Source organism: Schistocerca gregaria, chromosome 3 (genome assembly GCF_023897955.1).
Source record: "Schistocerca gregaria isolate iqSchGreg1 chromosome 3, iqSchGreg1.2, whole genome shotgun sequence".
NCBI lineage: Eukaryota > Metazoa > Arthropoda > Insecta > Orthoptera > Acrididae > Schistocerca > Schistocerca gregaria.
Genome location: NC_064922.1, coordinates 458,218,038 through 458,240,521, shown reverse-complemented (window position 1 = coordinate 458,240,521; position 22,484 = coordinate 458,218,038). Strand labels below are relative to the sequence as shown.

Here is a 22,484-nt window from a genome sequence, read left to right as displayed (position 1 = left end):
CGTAAAATATCTGTAGAGGTCGGGCCGAAGCTACCACGTTTCCGACACTGCTAACCGCTGCATAATAGTATCGCTGTGGCCGTTACGTTGCTTTTTGTTGTTTGTTGCTCTTTATTTTCTTTCCTGTTTTGAAATGAGCGAGAGGACTAATCGTGCTCTAGGCAGGGGTCGACTGCGACCGCCAAATACGGTAATGTGAATGCTTCATATCTTTTCTTCCTTCCATTCTATTATCTCGTTTGATGTTACATAACTGGCAACTCTGTTTCTCATTCTTAGCCCAGAAAATGGCGATCAGACAGACGCGCCTCGTCACTTCGTGAAGGTCGTTGTTCAGGTGTCTCGAAATTCTAACTCAACTAGAGTGTCATATTACTAGCAACTGAGGATTTCAAGATCAACAGCATGGGACTTGTCGTTGACCATATTGACACATGCGGAAGAAACTTCACATTTATTCAGTGAGTACTAGACGGGAAAACAACATATTACTGGTCATCGCCTAAATTTCATTTCTAGAATACAGGCCAGTAGAAAAATATTACGTTATGGATTTGCTTTGTTTGTTGGTTGTTCGTAAAAGAGAAACTCAGCAGAGTTAGGTAGTGCCCATCTGGAATTTTGAACCCGTTTCTGTGCCGGTGATTGTTAGACGTGCTGTTAAACAATAATAACAAAAAAGGTACGTAGTGAAACGGCTTACGTGAGGTGTGAAATAAGCTTATCAGAAAGTAGAGATCATTCTCTAGAGTCTAGACTGTTCTTAGTTTGTACAAGGGTACTGTGAATATTTCTGCTTTAATGGTGGTTACTTGCTTAACTGCTAAGTTTCAGGTCTTTGGACTGTAGCAATACAATACGTGAGAGGACTCAGACGTTAATCGTTGTATCCAAGTACTTATGTGAAAAACAATGTGCCTGATAAATTAGATCTGTGCTAACAAAGATTCTAGATGGTGGAATAAATTTTCACAAAGAAAAAAGTAGTCAACCTGATTTGCGGGTAATGATGGAAGTGAGCAACTGCGGACTAACTTCATCAATCTGTGTTCCAGTTGAAAAGCACTTGTCATCGCATGTAAAACAAATTTCATCACTCTTCCATACATCAAATATTCCGATTATTTCCTGATCTGTCCTTTACTGCAAGTTTCAAAAACACTAACTCAGGGTACCTTTATCTGTTTTTAAAATTACTTTCAATATCCAAGTACCCTCCCTCATGTCCTTCACACATTTTTGTCTGGTTTAGTGCTATACAGTATACCAACGTTCGTCACTTTTCAGCAGGTTGCTCGAGATACTCGAATATTGGATTCATAAGACAGCTATCTTCCTTGTATCACTTTCTGGTTCATTAAACAGGAAGCAGTACGAATCATTATATTATTGAGCAATTTTGTTGAAACCACGAGCAACAATATGTGAAGGACATCAGTTGACAATAGTGTAGTGTTTGTATAATGTTGTCTTAAAAATAGGATTTTGTTTCAGTAAGAAAAGTTTTAAAAACATTCTGCGTGTACGAAGAAAAATAAAGTTGACCATTGTGGCTAGGGAATATAACTTTGTTGGAAGGTGTTCATATTTACCAAGTATTGTATCAGTGAACATAAAAGATTGCAGATTGTAGCTCTTTAATGCATCGCAGGAAAATTCAAGGTGTCATACAGGCATTTCAATCCCTTTCTCTTGACTCGCTACTGTTAGAGTCGTCTCGTTCACCGGAGTTACGGAGAGGTCTGTTGAAGCCAATGTCTTGGAAGCCGTTTCCTGGGAACCGACCGCCAAAGCCGCCGTTGCCAGGAAGCTGCTGACTGAACCCGTTGTTACCCGGGAATGGCTGAACGAAGCCGTTGTTACCAGGATACTGCTGACCAAAGCCATTGCTGCTAGGGTACCGCTGACCGAAGCCATTGCTGCTAGGGTACTGCTGACCGAAGCCATTGCCCGGGAATCCAGCGCCGAAGCTTGGGTAACCCTGTCCGAAACCAGACCCCGGCAAGGTCTGACTAAGTCCTCCATTCACAGGAAATCCAGAGACGAAGCCACCATTTCCAGGGACACCGGAGTTGATACCAGCATTTCCCGGACGACCATTTGGTCGGCGAGGGAGTGCACAAGCGACTGCCAATGCCGCGGCCAGGACCTGCATAGAGGACGAAACATCTCCATGAAAGCATACACTCAAGTCCAGAATACACAAGATGATCCAAAATTCGTGTCCCATAGCAAAAGTCTACATTGGTGATTTGATAGCCTTGGCCCATAGGACTAAGTCGTATTCAGGTATATAAGAGGAATGGTAATTCGAAGCAAAAGAAGTATAGTGAACATGGCATTTATACCTAAAGAGCTATGAACTCTTCTTCATCATCGATACTGTGAAACAAATATATTCTTCTGCAATATTTTCCATATTTTTAGTATGTGTATTACAGACTAAAATAAGGAAAAACTATCCGGTAAACATTGGTTCGAATGCATACCTCAAGAGTTATGAACACTTGTTCATCTTCGTTACTGTGAAAAACTCATCTTCCACTAAATAAATGCTCATAGCTCTTAAGGTTCTCGCTTTGGAAGCAATGCTTACTGACATTTTTTTCCTTGTTTTCCTCCATATTACCTCCTCCCAGTTTATGGAAATTAAAGAGTCTTCAATACTTTAGATTCATTTCTCAACATCGAAAATGGGTCAACCCTCGTAGCTCCTAAGGAATGAATGTTAGAGCTCGTGTTTACTGAGACTATTTCGCTTCGAGTGATAGTTCCTGTCCCATCTCTGAACACGACTTCGTCCTATGGGACACGACTATTGTATCACCAATGTAGGCTTTGTACTGAAGGAGAGAAATGAAACAAAAGGTAGCAGAGCGAAGTGAAAGAATAATAAATAAACACATCTCAATTGTTGAATAGCTCTTCGAGGAGAGCAATGCTGCTTGTAGTAGCTGTTCAAAGACACTGATCTGTGAATAAATGAAATATTTCGTTATAGTCTAATGTAGCTCTTTTTTCACTCGTTAGTGATATCGTTTTAGTACTAAACAACTTCACATACGTTTTTCGTAATCTCCTCTACAATTTTTGAAGGAAAATTTTGCTGGCGGGTCCGTAGCTGATAACGTATTTGTTTTGGAAACAGACTGCTCGCGGTTTTAATTCCTCTGGTCTCATCAGCAACCGTAGTAAACGCCTTAGCGGCGCTGTAGAACCGATCTCATCGTCTATGTGGAGATTTATCTCTATGAAATGTCTTTATAAACTAAGTACTCTATTCATTCTCAGCCAAGAAAAACGTCGCGCACATTAGTTCGTGGTAAGTACCTCTCCACTCCTCTATAAATTCTGCCCTGGTTCTGTATACGTTAGTAGTCGTAGACGCTATACACTGCATCCACAAATGACTGCTTGCTCTTCGACTACTTTGGCCCCATTTACACTTTTTAACTTTGTCATATGTGTACAGTACATTACTTACAATATTTTTGTTTAATGTTAGTGGATCTAAGGATGTTCAGTACTTGAAGGAAACCGGTTGCCAATGTGAAGAAGTCTACAATAGACAGAAAGAAAAAAAAATATTTCAGTAATTCACCTGTCAGTGGTTGTCCCATTTGGCAGTATTTCAATCCCTCTATATGATTTCTTTCAGGTCATTATGTCTGTGAAGACTGGATGTTGTTGTTGTTGTGGTCTTCAGTCCTGAGACTGGTTTGATGCAGCTCTCCATGCTACTCTATCCTGTGCAAGCTTCTTCATCTCCCAGTACCTACTGCAACCTACATCCTTCTGAATCTGCTTAGTGTATTCATCTCTTGGTCTACCTCTACGATTTTTACCCTCCACGCTACCCTCCAATACTAAATTGGTGATCCCATGATGCCTCAGAACATGTCCTACCAACCGATCCCTTCTTCTGCTCAAGTTGTGCCACAAACTTCTCTTCTCCCCAATCCTATTCAATACTTCCTCATTAGTTATGTGATCTACCCACCGAATCTTCAGCATTCTTCTGTAGCACCACATTTCGAAAGCTTCTATTCTCTTCTTGTCCAAATGTGACTTCCTGGCACTTACATCTAAACTCGATGTTAACAAATTTCTCTTCTTCAGAAACTCTTTCCTTGCCATTGCCAGTCTACATTTTATATCCTCTCTACTTCGACCATCATCAGTTATTTTGGTCCCTAAATAGCAAAACTCCTTTACTACTATAAGTGTCTCGTTTCCTAATCTCATACTCTCAGCATCATCCGATTTCATTCGACTACATTCCATTATCCTCGTTTTGCTTTTGTTGATGTTCATCTTATATCCTCCTTTCAAGACACTGTCCATTCCTTTCAACTGCTCTCCTAAGTCCTTTGCTGTCTCTGACGGAATTACAATGTCATCGGCGAACCTCAAAGTTTTTATTTCTTCTCCATGGATTTAATACCTACTCCGAATTTTTCTTTTGTTTCCTTCACTGCTTGCTCAATACACTGATTGAAAACATCGGGGAAAGGCTACAACCCTGTCTTACTCCCTTTCCAACCACTGCTTCTCTTTCATGTCCCTCGACTCTTATAACTGCCATCTGGTTTCTGTACAAATTGTAAATAGCCTTCCGCTCCCTGTATTTTACCCCTGCCACCTTCAGAAGTTGAAAGAGAGTGTTCCAGTCAACATTGTCAAAAGCTTTCTCTAACTCTACAAATCCTTGAAACATAGGTTAGCCTTTCCTTAAACTTTCTTCTAAGATAATTCGAAAGGTCAGTATTGCCTTACGTGTTCTACGGAATCCTAACTGATCTTCCCTGAGGTCGGCTTCTACTAGTTTTTCCATTCGTCTGTAAAGAATTCGTTTTAGTATTTTGCAGCTGTCGCTTATTAAACTGATTGTTCGTTAATTTTCACATCTGTCAACACCTGCTTTCTTTGGGATTGGAATTATTATATTCTTCTTGAAGTCTGAGGATATTTCGCCCGTTTCATACATATTGCTCACCAGATGGTAGAGTTTTGTCAGGACTGGCTCTCCCAAGGCCATCAGTAGTTCCAATGGAATGTTGTCTACTCTGGGGGCCTTGTTTCGGCTCAGGTCTTTCAATGCTCTGTCAAACACTTCACGCAGTATCGTATCTCCCATTTCGTCTTCATCTACATCCTCTTCCATTTCCATAATATTGTCCTCAAGTACATCGCCCTTGTATAGACTCTCTATATACTCCTTCCACCTTTCTGCTTTCCCTTCTTTGCTTAGAACTTGGTTTCCATCTGAGCTCTTGATGTTCATACAAGAGGTTCTCTTCTCTCCAAAGGTCTCTTTAATTTTCCTGTAGGCAGTATCTATCTTATCCCTAGTGAGATAAGACTCTACATCCTAACATTTGTCCTCTAGCCATCCCTGCTTAGCCAATTTGCACTTCTTGTCGATCTCATTTTTGAGACGTTTGTATTCCTTTTTGCCTGCTTCATTTACTACATTTTTATATTTCCTCCTTTCATCAATTAAATTCAATATTTCTTCTGTTACCCAAGGATTTCTACTAGCCCTTTTCTTTTTACCTACTTGATCCTTTCCTGCCTTCACTACTTCATCCCTCAAAACTTCCCATTCTTCCTCTACTGTATTTCTCTCCCCCATTCCTGTCAATTCTTCCTTTATGCTCTCCCTGAAAATCTGTACAACCTCTGGTTCTTTCAGTTTATCCAGGTCCCATCTCCTTAAATTCTCACCTTTTTGCAGTTTCTTCAGTTTTAATCTACAGGTCATAACCAACAGATTGTGGTCAGAGTCCACATCTGCCCCTGGATAAGATTAACACATTTTTATCCTATTTACATGTATCACCGGGAGATTGACGGTGCGAAAAACAAAACTGGCCCGGTAAAAATTTGCTTGTGTGTATCCTCCCTTATTAATGGAAATCACAGAAGATGCTGGAAATGGCCGCCGTTAATATTACTGCAGTGCTGTGCTGGATTTACCACTGTCATGCACGCGTAGCAGTTCTGCCTGAGCTATAGCGTTACAGCGTTTTCAGTGTTCTGCTGATGTGTCGCTTCATGATAGAAATCTACCAAGGACAGCACTTCTACTTAAGGCATGTATCGCTTAGAAAAATGGCATGTTATAACTTTGAATTTTAGTTTGATGTAACTATGATTTATTGCCAAAATTTTCGTTTGTTAAAGCAGTTGTTGTTTATGCCCTGTCTCTTGTATTTCTTTTAGCACCGATGAAGACTGATATAAGTCGAAATCGATTTGCAACAAGATAAATAAATTATGTTCCCGTGACTGGTTGCTACATTCTTTATCATTTTATATTTTCTGGTGGTCGAACACTTCTCTAATAATTACGGTTCTATTCGCTACAACGCTCCTTCCACGTCATTTTGCCACCAAGTTTTGCATTGCAGACTTTGATGAAAGTTTTGTTACAACACTCCCAGCCTTAAATTATAACGCAAACAGTTCCACACACGTTGTCCTCGAATTGTGCATCAGTTAACACTCGACAATGAACACTCGTTGTTTCATTGTAATCAACATTTTGTTCTGCATTGATACTGTCACTAAACACGGTTTCTCCTCTCACTCATTCAAACGTAACGGTACATCGGAGTACTCAGAACAGAGTATGCGTGAAATGGGTGTGTACAAACATGTGACAGCAATTGACTCGTGCGTCGATGTCAGTTTCCAGCGGTTTTTGCAACGTGTACCTCTCCTGTTCATTGACATGGATCAGTCCTAAATATTTTCTAGACCAGTTTTATTTCGTCCATCTGTAAAAGATTTTTAAAACGTAAATATTCCGACGATGGACACAGTATTATTGCCTCCAGTGAATAATTAGAAAATAATAAAGCAAACAAACCTAAAAAAAAGAAATCCATCAAATATATTCACTTTATCTCGCTTACGTTTTAGAACTACATTCGGATGTATCAAATTCCGTTCTTGTTGCCTGTTTTACAACCAAACAACATTTCCCTGTAGGTGCTGTAGGCACAATCTTTTTTACTATGGGCTATCTTGCGTAGTGGCATTGTAATCGGCCAACTACTTTAAATTGTAAATTCCACGGTTTCTCGTGGTGCTCTTGTTAAACTGAGACAAACCGCTCACTATAAAAAAAATAGTGATGGTTTATTGCTGTTCTGTTAACTTAAACTTCATTAGAATAAGGTTAAGACATCTAATGGGGCGTGATGGCAGTCATCTTTCCCTGGATTTGCACGTAGATGAAACAGGACTGAAAGTCTTAAAAATTGGTAATAATGCACAATATCTACGCGTTTTATACATAAATGTAAATTCTGAATACGTTTGACTTTCCGAAAACGGCAGTGACTTCTAGAATGATCCTAGGATATGAGAAGTTTCTTTCCACAATAATTATTTCCCCTTTTATGTGTTAATCGAATTTACCTTAAACTCTGTCTCATGACATTTAGGTATTTTCTTAAAACGTGCTCAAACATTTTAGGGCGAACTCGCCGCAGGGACACTTACCAGAAGAGTCCTCATGTTGCTGCGAGGCTGTTTCGTTCTTTCACACTAGTGGAGAATCGTTAAGCGAGCCTTATATACAATGCTCGCTCGTTTAGGATCAGCGTAACGCCACTTTGCGTGACGTACGAGACAGTTGACCTTCGTTCACGCAGCATTCATTACCTCCAGCCTTACGGTACGTCGCAGTAAACACAACAGTATTCCATTGGCACAAATAAAGCGTGTTTGACTGGTTCGCAGCTAAATGGTAAATTCTGATATTACCTGTGTATAATTAAGGCGTGTTTATTATCGTACAGACAAAAACAGAAATTTTCGAAAGTAGTTTTCCCAGAATCTCTCTCTCATTAATGCTTCGTTCTGTCACTTAGTAGGAGATTAACTGCTACTTTCATAGAATAGGAAGTTACAGTAAACGTCCTTCGGGTGTTACCGACAGGAATGAAATGACGCTCTTAAACTGGAGGAACGGAGTTCGAAGTCCCGTCAGGACATCCAGATTCAGGTCTCCGTCGTTGAATGCAAAGTCAATGCCTTGATTTCTCTTGTAGATATACTGTTTTCAATCATTCATTCACAGAGTTCAATATAGAACTTCAGGAATTTGTAACTAGGCAAGATAGTGTAAGAAGTTGTTGCAAACTGCTTTAATAATTAACAATCGTTAAACTACTACAAACCATTTGTGTTTACTCAAGCTAAGATTGAAATGGTTAAATTAACAGGAAACTCCGCTGTTGCTTCTCCATCAGTTAAATAGTTTTGATTGGTGTATTATTGCTAATGTCTCCGTTGCCATATTAATCTTTACCGCAAGAAAACATGTAACTGGATGCCGCTCGGTCAGAAGCCTGTTTACAACGCATATGTCTACTCATCATACAGGGTAGTCCTATATGACTCTTCACTTCTTCAGTATAGTTATTATGATAACACTGGTCTACAAAAAAATAAAGTTGGCCCTATCTCTTCCGAAATAGTCAATTCCAACCAAATTCAGGTCGAAGAATAAGAATACGACACCAGAACTTGTTTTGTTAGCTCCCGGTTGATATATATATATATATATATATATATATATATATATATATATATATATATATATATATAAATTGGTCTCTTTAATTATTCACTTGAGCGTTTCTGTTTTCTTTTTAGGCTTTAGTGCCTCAGTCTGTAAAAACGGAACCTTTATAGGATCGCTTTGTTGCCCGTCTATGTATCTGTCTGTCTGCCCGACTAGATAGAACCCTTTTTCTGAGGAACGTGCAAACGTATCAAGTACAAATTCATGTCACGTATTAATCTCTGTGAGTTCTTGGCAGTGTGAAAATTTTAAGCTTCTAAGGCAATGCATCAAAAAATACGGCCATTTATGTCACGTATATTGATACTCGAATCTCATTCGTCAAAACCCGTAGGGTACTTCCCGTTGATCTAGAGCCATTAAAAATGGCAAGACGGAAGGTTTCACCGAAAAAGTAAAAAGAAATGCGATTATTGTTAATTATTAATTATGTAACAAGAACAAATGTTTTAGTCATTTTTTGTCCGTCTGTCTGTTTGTCTGCCCGGTTATCAAGACCCCTTTTTCTCGTGAAGAGGTTGGCGCATCAAATTAAAACATATGTTACTTACTAGGATCTATTCTCACTTGGCGGTGTAAAATATTTAAGCTTTTAGGACAATTCAATCAAAAATTCGAGCCTTTATGTCACGTATTTTGATACAAATTCACTCTTCAATACCTGTTGGGTACTACCCGTTGACGTAGAATCGTGAAATTTGGTAAGAAGCAAGAGTTCACTCTACAAAAGAGTAAAAATATCAGAAATTGTTAAAATGTCATTATATAACATAAAAATATCTTTTTCTCATTAAAACATACATTGCAATCACAATCTGACAAAAGCATAATATGCGGACATTACTGCATGAAAACATTCTTTATGTTTGTCCAGGCTAGTCTACGAAACCACTGTAGAGATTTTGATACGGTCTTGGAATTTCCGGGACCGATATATTGCCAGAATCAATATCGAAAACAGGTAAAAATCGATGAGATTCTGGATTCCCAGGACGGATGCACTATAATATATTTATAATTAAGTTTGCACGGAATCCTTAGCCTTTTTTATTTTCATTTGTAATCTACTTTTCGGGCCACTCTTTTGGGATACCAACAACAGTCTGTAAGAATAGACGACATCCACTTGCCCTAATATGTTCTTCCCATAGCTGAAATGTCGTGAGCGAATCGCTCTCCATGCTCATCACTCATAGCGCCACAATTGCTTGAAAAGAAGTCCAGATGTGAGTCCAAAAAGTGGCTCTTGAGCAACATATTAGAGCCTACCTCTTGGTATGTCCTCCGACGTTCATTTACAGCTAGACTATAATTTTCAGCTCTTTGGTTCCCAAGGAAATTGTGAACAACATTTCTGAAGTTTTCCCAAACTGATTTACCTTTCCCTTCAATGACCGTACGAAATTTCATTCTTAAACAGTTCTCAAATCTGTGGTCCCACGAAGATTCCCTGTTTGTTCTTAGCATCCCTGGGATGTGGTTACTTTTGCTTCTAGATACTGAAGCTTTTCCTTCCCAATTCATCAATTTCACTAAACTGTGCATAAGTCAAGGTGGCAATAAGACTTTATCACGAAGAACTAAGAGAGTGTAATGAATTCTCTTTATTGAAGGATCCATTACTTTCCTTTCAGGCCGTATTTTTCGTGTGTAGTTTGATTTCCTGTGACGACTGTTCCACTGAAGAAGCATCAACACTTGGTTTACCCTAACTGCATTTCAAGTACGTTAGCAATAGACTTCAGATAGGCACATTTCTGCCATTGATGGACTTCATAATTTAATTTTTAAGACGTAATTTTACACCGTGTTTTAGGTGTAACAGACGGCTGTGGGTTTCTGTTGTGAAGCGAAACAGTTTGAAAGCTTAACTTAGACAAGTCAATGAAAAGTCTCCACTCCTTCATTCTTAAAGATGCCATCAGATCATTCACATCACTATAAGCTACTAGATTGTTTTCCATTTCAAAGATGACGTTGTCTGTTTCTCGATGTATACGTGCCGATATTTTGCCAGAAGAGTACGCTGCTGAATCCTGGAGCCAAGGCGCTCGACCTTCCTTTTTGATAACTCCAGATTACGAATTAAATCATTAAGTTTCTCTTGAGAAGTTTTATGTCTCCTATTGCTGGAGATCGATTCTGGTGTATAATCTGGATCTTGCTGTAAGGACTCACGATGACATCTTTATATTGAACTTTATCGGTTTACTTGCCGTGTTTATGTTTTATACACTATGGAGCTGCGCAAAGATCCCTGTAGAGGTTATCTCTCGTTTCTAACTTTTACAGACAAATGATTGACACTCAGGGCTATTTAAAGGAGCTGTCAGTACATGTAATCATTTAATAAATTTTCCGTTATACAATATCACTTCGGCACAGCATTTCTATTTTCATTTTAAAAATGTGACTCGCTCTTGAGTTATTTCAGGTAGTAAGATGCTACACTAGAAAAGTCATAGTTTTCCGCTTTCTCAGGGACCGCTGTATGTCAGAAAACGTTCATCATACGTTCCGTAAATGAAGATGCATTTATTTTATTTTACTCTTTTGTAGTTATGCTTTTGTTGTAGCCTTCAGGGCGAAGACTACTTTTGTACTGCTATACACCGAGCGAGGTGGCGCGGTGGTTAGCACACTGGACTTGCATTCGGGAGGACGACGGTTCAAACTTGCGGCCGGCCACCTTGATTTAAGTTTTCCGTGATTTACCTAAATCGCTTCAGGTAAACGCCGGAATGGTTCCTTTGAAAAGGCACGGTAGACTTCCTTCCCCATGCTTCCTTAATCCTATGGCACCGATGACCTCCCTGTTTGTTCCCTTCCCCACAACCAACCAATCGTACTACTATACGAGCTAGCAGAGCTGCTCATGTCTTTTAATCGTTATCGTTAGTATTTTTTTTTTCAATTAATTCACTTAAAACTACTAAATGTCTCTCTCAAAAACATATTTGCAAAACAAAGTTATTGCAATTCACTGTTGTAATACATAGATTTTTTGATTTCCTAGTCCAGTATTCCACAGTATTTCACTTTCTATAGATTTTTTAACATATGTTGTTATTGCATTAGACGGCCAGTTACGTGCTTGCTTTCATATTCTCGGTGTTCTTATCTTGATACAAAATACTTCTGTTTACGCGTGTAGCTACTTAACGTCACATGAAAAGCAAATGTTATTTGCTCGTTCGTGTTCGCGTGCGTTTCTTCATGAGTTGTAAGAGGTGGAACAATATCATTCATCCATTCTGTTTCATGTGAAAAGTCGTGTTGACTTGACGTCTGTGTCGTCCCATCTAATAGATTAAATAGTGCCTATAGCGACAATAAGTACGGAAAAAGTGACACAAGTTGCATCTCTGGAGTCGAATAGTTTGCCGACTTTAATGCCTAGAGATGTTTGTCATACGATGAAAGACGACATAGATCACGTTGCGTGCACGTGTGTGCGTGTTTGCGCGCGCTTTTGTGTGTGTGTGTGTGTGTATGTATGTGTGTGTATGTGTGAAATTGTAAGAAAGAGAAAGGAGGGAGAAGAAAGTAGAGGAATAGCCAGGAAGCGTTGGAGGTAGGAAAGTAAAGAGAAGGGGAATTGAGACGCGAAACTGGGAGAGCAGTGAGAGGTTTAGCAAACTGGTATGTATTATTTTGTTATTTATTTCTAAATTTAATGACACACATTTTTCAAGTTCATCGTGAACCTAACTAAATTTGAATTTTTTTCTGTTTAGCATAATGAGTTTGAAACTACAAGTCACATCAATTTGAAATACTTTTCATGATTACGACGAAGACGTTTTTCCAATCCCTACTGCAGTACCGTGTGCTTTGTCGACATCTGAGTTGGAGATGGTAGTCAATTCGAGTTTCACAAAACTTTCAGACACCATTTTTTCATAACGAATGAAAACACTGCCAAAATTTTACCGATTACATCTAGCTCGTTACAAAGAAATATTTTTCATTAAAGCAACGAAACGTCTGAGGTAATAATTTCAATTGTCACAGCGACCTATCTTCAGATCACACAGTTTTGTTTATTTCGTAAGTGAACTGTCTTTTCTATCATCCCTGTCCTACAAATGAGCTCAATTCTTGAAGATTTTGCACCATGAGTCATATGATAGCAGCATAACATGTTTTATATACTGATGTCCACCATAACAGAAATTACAGTCTTTTGCCCGATGTGCAGTGTGAGCTGCTTTGATATGATAACTGCTACAATTGCTATCGGAAATTTCAGTAGTAACCACACAATATATATACCGATGAACCAAAACATTATGACTAACTGTTTAACAGCGTGTTGGTCTACTATTCAACCACATACTCATTTTACTTATATTTGAAGCTCTTGTTGTGTTTCCGTCTTTGAAATATAATTATTGGGTTTGTTTTGAAAGTCCGCCTAATCCAAACACAGTTAGTTCATTTTTTTATATTTACTCACACTTGTTTCGACACCTATGTGTCATCTTCTGCGGGCCAATTTTTTTATTTTTTCAAATTACATCGCTAGATGAACTGCATTATTATACACCAGTTTTTTGTGCTCTTTCTCGTTTTTTTTTTTTTTTTTTTTTTTTTTTTTTTTTTTTTTTTTTTTTTTACAGCGTGTCATCCGCAAAATTTGCCGTCCTGTTTCGTGTCTCTGGTTGGCGTCTCGATCAATTGCTGTTCACTGCATTGTTACCACACAATTTTTCACAATTTTTTTTCACTCACTAGTTCGCCTCCCTTGCACTTTCACAAAATGTGCCGAAACGTTATCTTTGGAGATACTTCTCAATCTGCCCAGATCAAGTTTCGCAGTTTGGGTTAATACATCGTCTCATTACAGTTTCTCAATGACTTTTTTCTTATTTTTTCCACATTCATCCATTAACATTTAGGACATACTCTTAGCTGCGTGCCTGACAATATCTACGAAAATACCAGCTACCTTTATTTAACGAAGTGAAAGAAATGAAGAACGTCTCTCTCATTGGCTATCTTTGATCCGTAATTGGTCCTCTTGATATTCCGTGATTCAAGCTGCACGTCACGTAAACGCTACCGGCAACGTAAGTACACTTTAACCAGGCCGTTATCTACTATAGAACAACATGAATTCTAAGATTAACTCAGATGTGGTTTATTACATGAGAAGTATTACAGTTTGTGTGAGTGGATTTCCGAATGATTGTTACTACTATAATGCCATTTTGTCTGTACGCATTTCCGTGTTATATTACATAATGAGCAATACCTACGTCAACCTTCCAGTATTTCCGTAAATACCTTCAGTATTTTCTTTCTTTCTAAATTCAATGTCTCATTCTGTGGACGTTCTGTGTGTCAGTGTGCTGCTCTGCGAGAAGTTACCACCTGTAGCTAGCACCAAGCAATATGTCGATCCACACTCCATTACTCTCAGACAAACATCTGCCAAGTATAACAAACCACTCACCAGAGACGCAAATAACCAAAAAGATAAGATAAAAAACATCAAAACTCCGATAACTCGACATGTGAGAATATAGAAACTTCAGAATCATGATAGGTGCAGGCATTTCAGTTTACCTTAGTCAGGAGTTGGGTGACAGCTGGTTGGATCCTTTCTGTGAGAAATTAATGTGTCTTTCTGGAGCTGGATACACATACTTTGTTTCAAGTCCATTCTTCGTGATGACGCACGGAGCATGAGGTATTGTTTGCCTATCGAAGACGCTGGCCCCAAACGGTAGATATCGAACGTACGATTCTAAATCGACCACGTGTCTTTGGTGACGGGAGTTATGACCAGGGTTTAGAGTGACAAACCTGCAATTGAACCTGTTGAAACGTCCCCTTAGAAAAATTATACATGACTGTGCTTAAACTGACACACATCCACTCTTACAAATTTCAAAGCTCCACCATCTCTCTCCGCACATCCACCACTGCTGGCGGCTCACCTCCAACTGCGCAACGCTACGCGCAGTTAACAGCAAACTGACCAACACTACAATGGCGAGTATTACAACAGTGCCAACCAGCCACAGACTACACACAGCACAGGCAGTGATCTTCATACAAAGCGCTACGTGGCGTTACCAATATAAGGACCTAAACAGCCTACTTACACTGCCAATGACAAAAGAGGAATGTTGACTAAAATACTTGTAACTAGAAATGAACTGGCTTACCTCACTTGTCACCCACAGTCACGCGATCGATTTACAATTTTAAGTTCGATATCTATTGTTTGGGGCCCGCGTCTTCGACAGGCAAACGTTCTCGGAAATTTCCCTTTATTCTTTGCGTTTCTTAGGGTGATTGATTTTCCCTTTATCAATACCGTTTTACGCTATTCCTTGTAACCAGTTACAGTAATAATGTCTGAGCTGATCTGTATTTTCAGATTCCCTCTACCAGTATTTCTCTTTGTCACTTATTTACTTTAAGCCCACTTTTTTAATTATATTTAAGATTTGTTAGGTTGTCCACTTTTTGTTCGTCTTTATCATTTAATTTATTATGTGTGGTATAGTGTTATTTTTGGCTATTGAATCTCTTTAAAGCGTGACTGTTGTTTAGTACTAGTTAGGATACTTTCTTATCATCAAGGTCTTATAGTTTATTGTAGATATGGTTACTTGGCCATTGATGTTGGACATTATCAAGGTAATGTTTATGCATATTAATTTGTTAAATAACGTCGTTTTCCTTTTAAAGAACGTGGTTCTCCTTATTTCTTGATCGATACTTCTGTGTGTCTGTAATTTAGCACGTATCAGACATACATTCACACTGTTATTAATGCAAATACATAGTTTGGTTGTTTTACGCTGGCGCCTCAACTGTGTGTGCGCGCTTTGGCATTCGCATTGCAGGTTGCCAATGTATTTCTAGCGACTAGCACTGAAAAATACTGTCGCCACAACGTGTACTAGAGTGTCTTAACACACTTTCAAATGCAGGAGCATTATTAATGAAGATATCATTAATGAAGCTCATTTTACATTGATGATTTCTGTTGACGGGTCAAATGGCAGACGTACGCTAAGCATTTTATGGTGCTCTGCGCCTAACTGTTGTCTTAGTTTGTCTCGTACAATTACGTTTTTAATGACGTCGATGTCGACGTGATGTTTAATCCTAAAGTTACTTCATTCATTTATATGTCTGCTTTCTGGAATACATAGGGTGAAAATTATTTAAACCTACAAAAATTGAGAGTTTGCACGCGAGACGTAAACAAATATTTTTCGCTAATGTCATATTTCCCTGTGAGTATTTTTTAAACCCGTAGAAAGAGTTTTCTTTGGACGAAAATTAAGTAAACTAATAAACTCTGGGAGGTTACATGGGACAATGAACACACTTTTCTACTGTGTTTTTCTGCGAGTACAGAAGGTAAAGCCAAAAGTTTTAATTCTTTATTACCAAGAGACAGCAACTTTAGCACAACATAATTACTTTACTTTGAGTAGAAGTTCAAAAATGCCTCCACTGCTTGTAAACAGAGGTTACACTCGTGGGTAATGATTTGTCTAACGCGGTCAAACAGTGCAGGAATGTCCTTAATTCCTCCTGTTACTGCTACTACTCCGGGAACCAGATGTTCTTCTGTTTCAACAGCGGTTTTGTAAACGGGATGCACATCTCTCGTCACACAAAAAAATCCATAGCGGCCAAAACAGAGAATCAAGTAGACCATTGCACAGGACCACAACTAGTAATCCACTTTTGTAGAAACTACCGGTTCAAAAATCGACCGAGAGGACGACTGAAACGTGCCGGTACTCTCCCATGCTCCAAATGCAAGCATTGTCTTGGTAGCGAATGACACGTCATCCAGCAACTCTGGCAATGCTCTGGAGAGGAAATTGTAATAACGGCTGTCATTTAATGGCCTACATAGGAGATAAAGCCCAATCAAACAGCCGACAACATCTGTCCCCACATACACGTAGAATCACAATTAATGACCACGAGTAAATGTGGCATGTGGATTAACCTCACTCAAAACATGCGAATTACGGACGTTGAAGAGGGATGAAATGTAGGATGCGTCTGACACTATTACAGGTACCACCGCAAGAATTGTTTTGTGAGTGGTTACAGGTCGTGTACACGTGGTAGGTGAAATGGAATAACAACTGCTCAAGGAGGACGCTTCTTACGTTCTTCTGACTCGTTCCCATGTTATGTGCAATTGCACGAGTGCTGAGAGTGATTACGACCTCTACTGGATTAAAAGAATTCGTCACAGGTAACTGTGACACCAAAGAAAAACTTTTATTTTGTTGTCCCGCGCAAAATAATTTTCACCCTATACACCTATCTCTTTTTATAGTCGGTTCTCCACAAGGTGTGTCGAAATCATACTGATGTGAGCACGTAATTGTCATGTTATGTGGGCGGGCATTTTAACATTCTAACGTGGCAATTTTAGACTCGGTCTCAGGCGCTCCAGTCATGGACTGTGCCGCTGGTCCCGGAGGTGGTTCGAGTCCTCCCTCGGGCATGTGTGTGCGTGTTTGTCCTTAGGATAATTTAGGTTAAGTAGTGTGTAAACTTAGGGACTGATGACCTTAGCAGTTGTCCCATAAGAATTCACACACATGTTTGAGTTTTAGACTCAGCGGATGGGGGCGCGTTGAACTACCGTTGCGTAAAATATCTGTAGAGGTCGGGCCCGAGCTACCAAGTTTACGACACTGCTAACCGCTTCATACAGTACCGCTGTGGCCGTTACGTTGCTTTGTGTTGTTTGTTGCTCTTTGTTTTCTCTCAGTACTAATTCCATGACCAGGTAGCTTCAGGTAGCAGTGCCCCATTGAACCGGATAGATGACTAACCAAATAAAATAAATATTTGTACCTCAAGCGACAGTTCATGATAACTGACAGACACCGGTCACGTAATAAATATTTTAACAGAAGTTTCGGTCGTCTACATATTGCTGGTCGTCGCCTAAATTACATTTGCAGAACACAGCCAGTAGAAAAATAATACATTTTTAGTTTGCGTTATTTGTTGGTTGTTCGTGAAAGAGAAACTCTGCAGAATTATGTGACGCCTTTCTGGAATTTTGAACTCGTTTCTGTGCCGGCGTGTGCTAGACGTGCTGTTAAACAATAATAATGAAAAAAGCGTACATAGCGAAACGGCTTACGTGAGCTGTGAAATAAGCTTATGTAAAAGTACAGATCATTCTCTAGATTGTTCTTCGTTTGTACATTGGTACTGTGGTTATTTCTTGTTCAGTGGTGGTTACCTGCTGAACTGATAAGTTTCAGGTCTTTGGACTACAGCTTTACAATACGTTAGAGGACTCGGACGTTAATCGTATCCAAGTACTTGTGTGGAAAACAATGTGCCTGATAAATTACATCTTTGCCAACAAAGATTCTAGAAGATGGAATAAATCTAATCTAAGGACATCACACACATCCATGCCCGAAGCAGGATTCGAACCTGCGACCGTAGCGGTCTCGCGGTTCCAGACTGTAGCGCTTAGAACCGCTCGGCCACTCCGCCCGGCTCTTCCTTACACCAAATACGCCGATTATTTTCTGGTCTGTTCTTTACTGTAAGTTTCCAAAACAGTAGCTCAGGGTACTTTTATCTGTTTTTAAGATTACTTTCAATATGCTATTATCCTCCCTCATACCCTTCACACATTTTTTTCTGGATTGGTGCTATATAGCAACGTCACTTTTCAGCAGGCTGCTCGAGATATATTCGATTCATAGGACAACATTTTTCATCGTATCGCTTTCTGATTCATTGAACAGGAAGCAGTAGGAATCATTTTGTTGAAACGAAGAGCAACCATGTATGAAGGACAGGGATGCTCAGTCTGTTCTTGCTCATTTAGACTTCAGCACCTCAACTATTGTGTCATCTCTCTCTCTCTTTCTCTCTCTCTCTTTCTCTCTCTCTCTCTCCCTCTCTCTCTCTATCTCTCTCTCTCTAGGTGGTTAATACTATAATACCATAAATATCGCTTCAAGTAAACGGACGTATCTGTTGATAATAGTGTTTGTATAATGTTGTCTTAAAAATAGAATTTTGTTTCAGTAAGGCAAGTTTTAAAAACAATCTGTGTCTACGAAGAAATATAAAATTGACCATTGTAGACAGGGAATTTAACTCGGTTGGAAGATGTTGATATTTACCAAGTGTCATATCAGTGAACATAAAAGATTGCAGATTGTAGCTCTTTAATGCATCGCAGGAAAATTCAAGGTGTCATACAGGCATTTCAATCCCTTTCTCTTGACTCGCTACTGTTAGAGTCGTCTCGTTCACCGGAGTTACGGAGAGGTCTGTTGAAGCCAATGTCTTGGAAGCCGTTTCCTGGGAACCGACCGCCAAAGCCTCCGTTGCCGGGCAGCTGCTGACCAAAGCCATTGTTGCCGGGGGATGGCTGAAAGAAGCCGTTGTTACCAGGATACCGCTGACCGAAGCCGTTGCTGCTAGGGTACTGCTGACCGAAGCCACTGCTCGGGAATCCAGCGCCGAAGCTTGGGTAACCCTGTCCGAAACCAGACCCCGGCAAGGCCTGACTAAGTCCTCCATTCACAGGGACCCCAGAGTTGATACCAGCATTTCCCGGACGACCATTTGGTCGGCGAGGGAGTGCACAAGCGACTGCCAATACCGCTGCCAGGACCTGCATAGAGGACGAAACATCTCCATGAAAGCATACACTCAACAAGTCCAGAATACATAAGGTGATCCAAAAGTCGTGTCCCATAGCAAAATTCAACATTGATTATTCAATAGTCTTGGCCCATAGGACGTATAAGATAAATGATAATTCGAAACAAAATAAGTCTAGTGAACATGGCATGTAAATCTAAAGAGCTATGAGCTCTTCTTCATCTTAAATACTGTGAAACAAATATCTTCTTCTGCAAGCTCTTTGCTTTCCACATTTAGAGTATGTGTAGTACAGACTAAAAGAAGGAACAAATATCCGGTAAACATTGGTTGGAAAGCATACCTTAAGAGTTATGAACACTTGTTCATCTTCGTCACTGTGGCAAAAGCATCTTCCACTAAATAAATGCTCATAGTTCTTAAGGTTCCCACTTTGGACCACAGGCTTACTGACCTTTTTTCCTTGTTTTGTTCCATATTACCTCCTCTCAAAATATGGAAATTAAACAGTGTACAATAGTATAGATTCATTTCACAGCATCGAAAAGGAATTAGTCCTCTTAGCTCTTAAGGTATGAATTTTAGAGCCCGTGTTTACTAAGACTATTTCGCTTCGAGTGATAGTTCCTGTCCCATCCCCGATCAAAGTCACTGATCTCTGGATAAATGAAATATTTCGTTATAGTCTAATGTAGCACTTTTTCACTCATTAACGACATCGTTTTAGTACCAAACAACTTCACATACGTTTTTCATGAACTCCTCTACAATTTTTAAGGAAAATTTTGCTGGTGGAAACAGTCTGCTCGCGGTTTTAATTCCTCTGGTCTCATCAGCAACCAAAGTAAACATCTTAGCTGCACTGTAAAGCCTATCTCATCGTCTATGTGGAGATTTATCTCTATGACATGTCATTATAAACACGTACTCTACTTCATTCTCGGCCAAGAAAAACATCGCGCACTTAAGTTCATGATAAGTACCCCTCCACTCCTCTATAAATTCTGCTCTTTTCATTCTGTATATGTTAGTAGTCGTAGACGCTTTACACGGCATCCACAAATGACTGTTTGCTCTTCGTCTACTTTGGCTCCACATACACTCTTTCACTTTGTCATATGTGTATAGTACATTACTTACAATATTTTTGTTTAATGTTAGCGGATCTAAGGATGTTCAGTTTTTGAAGGAAACCGGTTGCCAATGTGAAAAAGTCTACAGTAAACAGTAAGAAAAAAAAATTTCAGTAATTCAGTTGTCAGTGGTTGCCCCATTTGGCAGTACTTCAATCCTTCACAAAATAGAAAATGTTAGGCTACTTCATGTGTTCATTTATGTAATTTAATTCAGGCCATTATGTATGTGAAGACTGGATAAGATTAACAACTTTTTATCGTCTTTGCATGTAACATCGGGAGATTCAGGGTGCGCAAAATAAAATTGACCCGGAATATATTTACTGGCGTGGAAATCGCAGAAGATGCTGGAAATGGCCGCCGATAATATTACTGCCGTGTTGTGCTCGATTTACCACTGTCATGCACGCGTTGCAATTCTGCCTGAGCGATAGCATTACAGCGTTTTCAGTGTTCTGCTGATGTGTCACTTCATGATAGAAATCTGCCAAGGACGGTACTCATGGCATGTATCGGTTAGAAAAATGGTAATTGTGACTCTGATTGTTAATTTCAGCGAACTTTAAGTGATGTATTAATGTAACAATGATATATCGTCAATTTTTTCGTTTGTTAAAGCAGTTGTTGTTTATGCCCTGTCTCTTGTATTTCTTTTAGCACCGATGAAGACTGATGTAAGTCGAAATCCATTTGCAACAAGATAAATAAATTATGTTCCCGTGACTGGTTGCTACATTCTTTATCATTTTGTATTTTCTGGTGTTCGAACACTTCTCTAATAATTACGGTTCTATTCGCTACAACGCTCCTTCCACGTCATTTTGCCACCAATTTTTGCATTGCAGACTTTGATGAAAGTTTTGTCACAACACTCCCAGCATTAAATTATAACGCAAACAGTTCCACACACGTTGTCCTCGAATTGTGCATCAAATAACAGTCGACAATGAACACGCGTTGTTTTATTGTGATCATCATTTTGTGCTGCATTGATACTTCACTAAACATGGTTTCCTCTGTCACTCATTCAAACGTAACGGTACATCGGAGTACTCAGAACAGAGTATGCGTGAAATGGGTGTGTACAAACATGTGACAGCAATTGATTCGTGCGTCGATGTCAAGTTTCCAGCGGTTTTTGCGACGTGTACTTCTCCTGTTCATTGACATGGATCAGTCCTAAATATTTTCTAGGCCAGTTTTATTTCGCCCATCTGTAAAAGATTTTTAAAACGTAAATATTCCAACGATGGACACAGTATTTTGCCTCCAGTGAATAATTAGAAAATAATAAAGCAAACAAACCTAAAAAAAGAAATCCATCAAATATATTCACTTTATCTCGCTTACGTTTCAGAACTAAATTCTGATGTATCAAATTCCGTTCTCGTTGCCTGTTTTACAACCAAACAACACTTCCCTGTAGGTGCTGCAAGCACAATCTTTTTTACTATGGGCAATTTGTCTTATACTCCTACTATCTTGCGTAGTGGCATTGTAATCGGCCAACTACTTTAAACTGTAAATTCTACGGTTTCTCGTGGTGCTCTTGTTAAACTGAGACAAACCGCTCACTATAAAAAATAGTGATGGTTTATTGCTGTTCTGTTAACTTAAACTTCATTAGAATAAGGTTAAGACATCTAATGGGGCGTGATGGCAGTCATCTTTCCCTGGATTTGCACGTCAATGAAACAGGACTGAAAGTCTTAAAAATTGGTAATAATGCACAATGTCTACGCGTGTTATACGTAAATGTAAATTCAGAATACGTTTGACTTTCCGAAAACGGCAGTGACTTCTAGAATGATCTTAGGATATGAGAAGTTTCTTTCCACAATAAGTATTTCCCCTTTTATGTGTTAATCGAAATTACCATAAACTCAGTGTCATGATATTTAGGTATTTTCTTAAAACATGCTCAAACATTCTAGGGCGAACTCGCCGCAGGGACACTTACCAGAAGAGTCCTCATGTTGCTGCGAGGCTGTTTCGTTCTTTCACACTAGTGGAGAATCGTTAAGCGAGCCTTATATACAATGCTCGCTCGTTTAGGATCAGCGTAACGCCACTTTGCGTGACGTACGAGACAGTTGACCTTCGTT

The 22,484-nt window shown here is 39.3% G+C and overlaps 2 protein-coding genes across 4 annotated transcripts in view; one reads left to right on the top strand and one right to left on the bottom strand.

The window, feature by feature from the left end:
- LOC126355417 (LIM domain only protein 3-like) overlaps window positions 1–22,484 on the top strand; it is a 1,043,148-nt gene that overhangs the window by 776,439 nt on the left and 244,225 nt on the right. The window lies entirely within an intron of this gene.
- LOC126354197 (ATP-dependent RNA helicase glh-2-like) lies at window positions 1,620–22,407 on the bottom strand. Of its 3 annotated transcripts, none has more exons than XM_050003652.1 (2): window positions 22,340–22,407; window positions 1,620–2,149 (listed from the first exon to the last, which is right to left on the bottom strand). In XM_050003652.1, the coding sequence occupies exons 1-2, from the start codon at window positions 22,352–22,354 to the stop codon at window positions 1,679–1,681; spliced, it is 486 nt and encodes a 161-aa protein (XP_049859609.1). In that variant the 5' UTR covers window positions 22,355–22,407; the 3' UTR covers window positions 1,620–1,678. The 3 variants fall into 3 exon arrangements, with proteins under 3 accessions (XP_049859609.1, XP_049859607.1, XP_049859610.1); XM_050003650.1 differs by lacking the exon at window positions 22,340–22,407 and adding an exon at window positions 7,513–7,580; XM_050003653.1 differs by lacking the exon at window positions 1,620–2,149 and adding an exon at window positions 18,785–19,253 and having other exon boundaries at window positions 22,340–22,393.